We start from the raw sequence: 8,186 nt of genomic DNA, 5'->3' as shown, positions 1-8,186 counted from the left end.
TCTTAAAGGTTATGAGTCATTTTAGACGTTATAAATCCTTTAGAGTGACTTGATTTGAGTTTTTCAAGGATAAAAATCATTATAGATCGTGTTAAATGTATAATTTACCAACTTGTTTTTTAAAAGTTAAAACAATTTGCATATTTAGATGTCCTTGGTAGGATTTCTTTGATTTGCATCATATAAATAATTTATAGAAAATATTTTCTAAAGTCTCTCATTTTACTACCTAGGATGCTCTGCTCTTTATCCAACACTTTGTCTTTGTTTTAGCAAGTTACATTTTTTTAAACTTTCAAAGAAAACAACATATGATACTTCGAATAATAATAATATATATTTAATGAGAATAAAAAAATGTTGAATCTCGCTATCTTATTAATTTCATGAGTTTAGATATACTTAATTTACTGAGACCTTAGATCATATTTATTAGTTTAGACCATATTTAGTGTCTCAAAATATGTTTATTTACAAGTTTAAATGATCTTAATATATTGTTCTAATATTTTTATATAAATAAACTATTATTTTTCTCTTTTTTATCAACTAACTACTTTTCACATCTTTTAATATTAGTTTACATTATAAAAAACATAGTATTTAATCTTAAATTTAAATCATGAAATGCTAAGAATGAGTAATACTCAAAATACACTCCAACACTCATTGGACATTTACATAGCATAAAGACGATAAACCACTTGATAGAGTCCATAGATATTTACACAGTAAATCGCTTTTTTTTTTTTATTGTAAATAAAGTAAGATACAATTTTTCTCTAGTTGGTTGATTATTTGGGTTCTTGATAATTGATTTATATGATTCAATTTCAATTAAACATTTTGATCACTTAATCACATTTAGAAATTTGATTTTATTTTTGTACAGAGAAACATTTGTTGAGAAGAGAAAATTATTTAAATAATTTCAGTATATTAGAATTAATGCATAGTTTTTAACTGAAATATAAAATTTAAGAATAGTCCGTATTCACAGAAAAAAAAATAAGAAACAATGTAAACTATTCTTCTATTACTATAAAATGTAAAGTGGCAAATATTAATCAACAGGGGCTGTAGCTCATATGGTAGAGCGCTCGCTTCGCATGCGAGAGGCACGGGGTTCGATTCCCCGCAGCTCCACTCGACATTTATTTTACATTTTAATTAAAATCATAAATATTTAATGTATGATAAAGTTCTACACGATCAATCTTTTTATTTAAAAATAAAATATTGAATTATTATAATTCAATTATGTTTCGACTGGATCCGGGCGGACCCCGCAAAAACACACTTGAATTGTGAACGAACGTCGTAGGAAGTCGATGGCGTGCGGACGGTTGATTGATGACGGGCAGGCGAACGCTTGCGGCTCTTCCAGTGGATTGGACGGACGGCACAAAGGCGGACTCCAAGTTGGGCGGACGTCCTCCTACTCCAAGCGCTACTCCACACTCCCAGTTGGGGAGGGGCCGGGTACCTGCTAAAGGCACTCCGACGCTCAAGTCAGTATTGTGACAGAGCGATTGTAATGCGTGCATGCATCGTTATTCAAGTTAGTCCAGAGTTCATACCTGAGACCTTTATTTATGGCGAATTGTAATGGGCTTTTACCTTTTGGGGGCCTGGGGACGGCCCAATAATACCTTAATCTTCGTTAAGGACTTTAATGTGTCATTAGCATTTAACCGTGTAATCAGCAACGTGCGTCGGTTGGGAATGATGGTCGGTCAGGGATGTTATCCTAGGTGGGCGTCCTGCTCTCGGGCGGACGTCCAATCCTTGGGCGGACGTCCAGCTCTTGGGCGGTCGTCCACTCCTTGGGCGGTCGTCCACTCCTCGGGCGGACGTCCAGCACTTGGGCGGTCATCCACTCTTTGGGCGGACGTCCACTCCTCGGGCGGACGCCCAGCTCTTGGGCGGACGTACAATCCTTGGGCGGGCGTCTGGCTCGTGAATACGCCCGGATTATTAGGCGGACGTCCACTTCTTGGGCGGACGTCCAACTCTTGGGCGGACGTCCAATCCTTGGGCGGACGTCCAGCTCTTGGGCGGTCGTCCACTCCTTGGGCGGTCGTCCACTCCTCGGGCGGACGTCCAGCACTTGGGCGGTCATCCACTCTTTGGGCGGACGTCCAGCTCTTGGGCGGTCGTCCACTCCTCGGGCGGACGCCCAGCTCTTGGGCGGACGTACAATCCTTGGGCGGGCGTCCGGCTCGTGAATACGCCCGGATTATTAGGCGGACGTCCACTTCTTGGGCGGACGTCCAGCTCTTGGGCGGACGTACAATCCTTGGGCGAGCGTCCGGCTAGTGAATGCGTATCAGATTATTGGGCGGACTGGCGGATGACGGACGTCCTTGGACGGACGTCCGGTTCCTAAGGACGCTCGGTCCAGACTGTTTGGCAGACGTCCGGATTATTGGGCGGACACGCCAACTAAGGCGGACGTCCACTTCTTGGGCGGACGTCCAGCTCTTGGGCGGACGTTCTACTTTGGGTAGACGTCCTCTATCGGTACATATGGCGCCGTCTATGTGGGCGTCCTTCCGTACGGCATCCGGCACCTCTGGTACAAATTAAAATTTTAAATCATAAAATTAAAAGTATAAACCAACAACTATAAAAATTTAATTTTACAGAAACCTATTACTATCTAAAAGATATAATTAATAAAAAATAAATAAAATGATACAACATAATAAGATTCATTTGAAATAAATTTCAATGATCTTACGTTCACAACACTTATATAACCGAATGTTTTTATGATAAATACTTGAACCTTTTGCATTTGTTTTTTGTACTTTGTTTTTTATTTTTTAATCATATTAGTGATTACATTCACCATTTTTCTTTTTGTAGACCTGTATTACAGATAAGAATGAGAATCCAATAATTTGTGATATTGTTGAAGACTCACATCATCCATGGCCTCTGCTGCTTCCATTCCCTCATCATCACAACCAGAATCATCAATGGTTCGTTCATCTAATATTTTTAGCATCAAAGAATTAGCAGAATCAAAAGGAGATTCTTCTCTCATCCCTTCCACCTACCACTCCATCTCACAACTCCACGAGGATGATGATGATGATGTTGCAGAATACCTTGCATCTTCCATCCCAGTCATTGATTTTTCTCACCTCACTTCGCACCACCCTCAGACTCACTCCAAAGCGGTGCACCTACTCGGCAAGGCCTGTGCCGAGTGGGGTGTCTTCATGGTAAGAAAGTTGGAAACTTTCTCTTTCTAAATCTTATGACAAAAAAAATCCCAACTCAGTAATCTTATTGATCATTCTCACTCACTTGCTTCTCAGCTCACAAATCATGGAATTCCGGAGAACCTGGTGGAGAAGTTGATGGAAAAATCTCGCGAGTTTCATGATTTGCCGATAGAGGAAAAAAAGGAGTTTGGGGACGACAAGAGCCCTCTTGAACCCATTAGACTGGGCACAAGCTTTTGTCCTCAAGTAGAGAAGGTTCATTATTGGAGAGATTATCTCAAGGCCAACACGTTTCCTCAATTCAACTTCCCCCACAAACCACCGGGTTACAGGTATTTTAATTAACTTCAACTACTAATAGCTTCTTCAATCAATTAATCAACTGAACTCAACTCTGCATTATTTTATGTTCTGCGTGATTTCCCTGATATTACTGCAGGGAGGTTGCTTATGAGTATAGCCAGAAAATCAGAGAATTGGCTAGGAAGTTGCTAGAAGGAATATCAGAGAGTTTGGGATTAGCATCTAATTCCATTATTGAGTCAACTGAGTTTGACTCTGGCCATCAACTCTTCGCTGTTAACATGTATCCACCATGTCCACAACCACACCTTGCTCTAGGGTTGCCTCCACATTCCGACATTGGCTTATTGACCTTGCTCACGCAGAATGGAATTGGAGGGCTTCAGGTTAAGCACCATGGGAAATGGGTCAACGTTAATCCCCTTTCTAACTCCATAACTGTCATACTTGCAGATCAACTCGAGGTATGCCATGTTAAACAGCTTCAAAAAGCATACTTTTTAGAGAACAAATTAATATAGTAAAGAACGAAACTTGTAGAAATCTTGTATTTGGTTTGATCTAATGCAAGTATGCAATCCTTGGAATATAGGTTTTGAGTAACGGGAGGTACGAGAGCGTGTTGCACCGAGCAATCCTGAACAACGAGGAAACTAGGATTAGTGTTGTGTTGGCGAATGGACCTGCTCTAGATAAGGAAATTGGGCCTCTTGCGGAGCTATTGGAGAAGGAAAAGCCATTGTTCAAAAGCATGAAATACCAGGATTACTTCCAATTTCATCAGAGGACACGGCTAGATGATAAAAATACATTGTACGAGATTCGACTAAATTAATGCTCCACAATCATACCATGAACTAAAGTAAACCAGTTTAAGGATATGGGTATGGTTGATGTTAATGTTGTGTTCTGAGTGATGATAAACCGATTGTGTTTCTGGATTTGGTGTTTTCGTATAAATGAGATACGGTTACATTTCATGCTGGTGTCACCAGCTAGGTTCTTTGGAACTTGGAAGGGTTTAAGGTACTGTAGAAGGTAAATATTTCAGACTTGATTTGTTTTTTGCTGTCATATTTTTCTATTATGTTGTTTTTGTCATCTTAGTTTCCCAGTCATGTGTATGATTTGTTGGTTGGACATTGTTTCTGAGCTATATTGTTGTTGCACTTTCATGACTGGATAAAAATGTAAATTTTTATTTCACGTATTTGAGAGGAGGTCAAAATAATATTTGAAAACAGGGGAGTGTCAGGTAAAACAAAAATTTACATTTGTTAATGTTATCAGGCATGTGTTATTTGAAAACAGAGGAGTATCTATTACTCGTTGCAAGTAAATTAGGGAACATTATTATTTTAAAAAATTCTTAATGTCCACGCGTTGTTTATAAATTTTGATATTGTTTTTTTTTTTTTTTTGAGGATTTGGATTTGATATTGTTGAATCTATTTTTGGTGAACTAATTTAAATATATTTTTGGTGACTTGATATGCTTTTTTTTTTCAGTTGAATTAATAAATAATTATTTTTTGATCTAAATTATAGAGTGTATCTATGATTAAGACAAAATTAATTTATAACTCGTTTATGCCGTGGATTAATTTCAAAAATGTATTTAATTTAATAAATTATCTTTTTATGTGAATATCAATAAAAAATTATATATTTCGTTTTAATGATCATATTTTTTTGTGTGTTTTTAAAAAACGATGGAGGGTGCAAATGAAAATTAAATGTAGTTAAGAAAAATGACAAAGATGAAGATGAATAGAGTAAACATGCGAGAAACATAATTAAAATGAAAAAAAAATGTAAATTGAAAATAAATAAATTACTAAGGATAGAAAAGAAATGGACAAAGGAAATCAATACAAATGGTGATACAAATTGTAATAAACATGATTACTAGATTTTTCACACTTTAGTTCAAGACGTTTTTAGAGAATTCATGTTATAGATACATTTTATTACCTTTCTTTTTTAAAATATGGATAACCTAATTTAATTCATTTTTTTACGTCAAAATAAAATAAAATAAAATTACATAATTTACAATAATTGTTTAAAATCATTCACGTGTAAAATTATGTCTATTAAACCTATGTTTACCATATGTTTCTAATTTTCTTTTGATCTTATGTAATTTATCTTTTTTAATTTTGTCCAGTGAACGTCTTTCTCGATACATTTTTTTTAGTTTTGGATCATTCTTCAATTTCCAATTCTATGTTGGCCTGTTTGGATTTCCATTTTTTATTCCTTGTGTAACCATCACTCTCTTAATCTTGTCATTAATATCTTAGTCTTTTAATGTACTTATTTTGATATTCTCCTTCAATCTCTCCACTTTGTCTCAATTTTGATATCTTGAATAAATATAATATATGACAACCTTTTACACATTCACACACAAAAACTATCCATTAAAAGAAAAAAATTCAAATTGTATATACAAATAAGTAAATCTGACTTAAAAGAACATAAAATACTATTGAGAATCGTCAAAAAAATTCTCAAACCCTAACTAGTGTGAGAAGAGTGTTTCTTTTTCCTCTTTGTTCTTTTACCATTTTACACTATTGGATTGTGAAAGCATGGGTGATAAAGTGTAGAAAGAAAATGATAGGATGCTCGAAGTAATTGCCGAAAGAGAAATCATATTAATTGGGCAATTCTTTCTGCACCACGTCAAATTTCGACCTGCACTCCTATCAAATATATATATTAATTAGTGAAAAACATGTCCTACACGTTTATATTTTTTAATAATAATAAAATTATTATTATTATTGCTATTATACTTATAAAATTAAATGTAAATAAAAAATTTTATTTTGTAAGTAACTTTTTAATTAAAAATGATTAAATTTAAAAAATAATTAAATTTAAGAAAACGATTACTTAAAAGTTGGTAAAATAATTATTTTAATTTAAAAAATTTTGTTTGAAAGATAAAACTAAAAAGCAAATGTTAACCAAAAAACAGAAAAATCCTCTTTTATATATATATATATATATATATAGAATCCTTTTTATAATGTATTATCATGATACGATTTTCCTGGTCTTTTCCGCTTTTATCAGTTCTTGACACCATACTGGTTGTTCTTCTCTGCCACTTTTTCACCAACCACCGCTTCTTCTACTTTCTCACTTTTCCACCGCAGTTCTTCCACACAACCACCGCTTCAGGTCTTTGTTCTACCACTTCTCCACTCACACTTCTTTTTTCTTTTCTCTCGCTTCACACAACACGATGGGTTTGTGCGTCTCTATATATAATTGCTTCACTTATGCTTTGTTTTTTAGTGAGTACGGGGAGATAATTTAAATGGATTTAAGTGAATTTGAAGGTAATTTTTTTGTTGTTTTTTTTAGTAGATTTGTTAGTAATTGAGAGTGGATTTGGAAGTAAAATTTGTGAGAAATTCATCTGACAAATTTAAAAAATTAGTTTAATTGGTAGAAATTAAATATTACCAAAATGTCCCTAAGTAATATAAAATGTTATTTATTAAAGTTATATTTAATTGTAAAAATGTTTATAAAGAGACCAAAATTATAAATAAATTTTAAAATTAATTTTTAAAAATTATAATGTAGTAAAATGAATTTATTTTTAAATGTAGTATTTGTTTGTAATATAATTTACTACCAAGTAGTATCAATTTATTTGTTACGGAAGTAAGATTGATTAATTTTAAACAAACATATAATTAAACGAAGTTATAATATTACATGACCTAAAAAAAAGTGTCAACATAATAACAAACAAATATATTTGTAATAGTTCATGATGACCTTGCTTCAGTGAGGTATCATTGCAATCTATTGAAACAATATTGTATTGGCATCCCTATTAGACGTCTTGTATGGGATGAATGCGAAGATAAAAAGTCAAAGCACTGTCTGAATAAATTATGATCTTCAATGTTCATAGTCCGTAATAAGTTTTCAATTTCTTCTGTAGTTAGATTAGATGATTGAATCCTAGCATTTACCAGGGATATTTGACGCTCCATGGCATGTGTGTGTCGTTCAAGAGCAACGCATAGTCTTCTTCTTTGATTATTTACTTCTTGCAGTTCATCTATGATTCGAGAATCCATGTGATGTGTATTTCATTAAGTTGACCAATAAATAAAAGTATAAAAACTGATGTCAAAGATTCCTAAGATTAAAAAATAGGTAATGTAAGTTATCAAACACATAAGTCAATTTAAGCAAAAAAGTCATGTAATACATTCTCGGAATAATTATCAACTAAACCATCTAAATGGTGAAGAATTAAGTTAACATTTTGATTCAGGTGAGTAAATTGGCGGTTCATGTCGAGGGATAGGTTTGCCAAGTTATCTTCAATACATTGAACTCGCACTTGCATTTGTTCCATACCCTGCATTATGTGTTGCAAGTCTTGTACCCCCTCCCATATTTGAGTCATCATATTAGGATTTGAAAGATGTGGAGGAGGTTGCACAGGGTTGTCATGATGGTGTGGTTGCTCTTCTTCTTCATCATCACCGACAGCGTGTTGCCAAACACCGTTGACATTAACAATATTCAACATCTTCAAAGAATTTATTGAAAAATGATGTTTGGTCCCAATATGAGTGTTGGCATCGACATCAACATGTACTCCAC

General features: G+C 34.4%; 1 protein-coding gene and 1 non-coding gene across 2 annotated transcripts; both read left to right on the top strand.

Moving 5' to 3' along the window:
- The first annotated feature begins 1,073 nt into the window (after positions 1 to 1,073).
- TRNAA-CGC (transfer RNA alanine (anticodon CGC)) lies at positions 1,074 to 1,146 on the top strand. The gene has a single exon. It is a non-coding gene; the product is annotated as a tRNA-Ala (tRNA).
- A 1,707-nt stretch (positions 1,147 to 2,853) lies between these two features.
- LOC124846637 (2-oxoglutarate-dependent dioxygenase 19-like) lies at positions 2,854 to 4,708 on the top strand. Its single transcript, XM_047323932.2, has 4 exons — positions 2,854 to 3,233; positions 3,330 to 3,568; positions 3,676 to 4,003; positions 4,132 to 4,708. Exons 1-4 carry the CDS (start codon positions 2,937 to 2,939, stop codon positions 4,372 to 4,374), a joined length of 1,107 nt encoding a protein of 368 aa, XP_047179888.1. The 5' UTR covers positions 2,854 to 2,936; the 3' UTR covers positions 4,375 to 4,708.
- The last annotated feature ends 3,478 nt before the right edge of the window (positions 4,709 to 8,186 follow it).

The sequence above is a fragment of the Vigna umbellata genome, chromosome 2, assembly GCF_029865625.1.
Source record: "Vigna umbellata cultivar VRB3 chromosome 2, Vumbellata_1.0, whole genome shotgun sequence".
In the NCBI taxonomy this organism is placed as follows: Eukaryota; Viridiplantae; Streptophyta; class Magnoliopsida; order Fabales; family Fabaceae; genus Vigna; species Vigna umbellata.
Note: the sequence above shows the minus strand (reverse complement) of the source record. Positions and strands in the feature narration are given on the sequence as shown.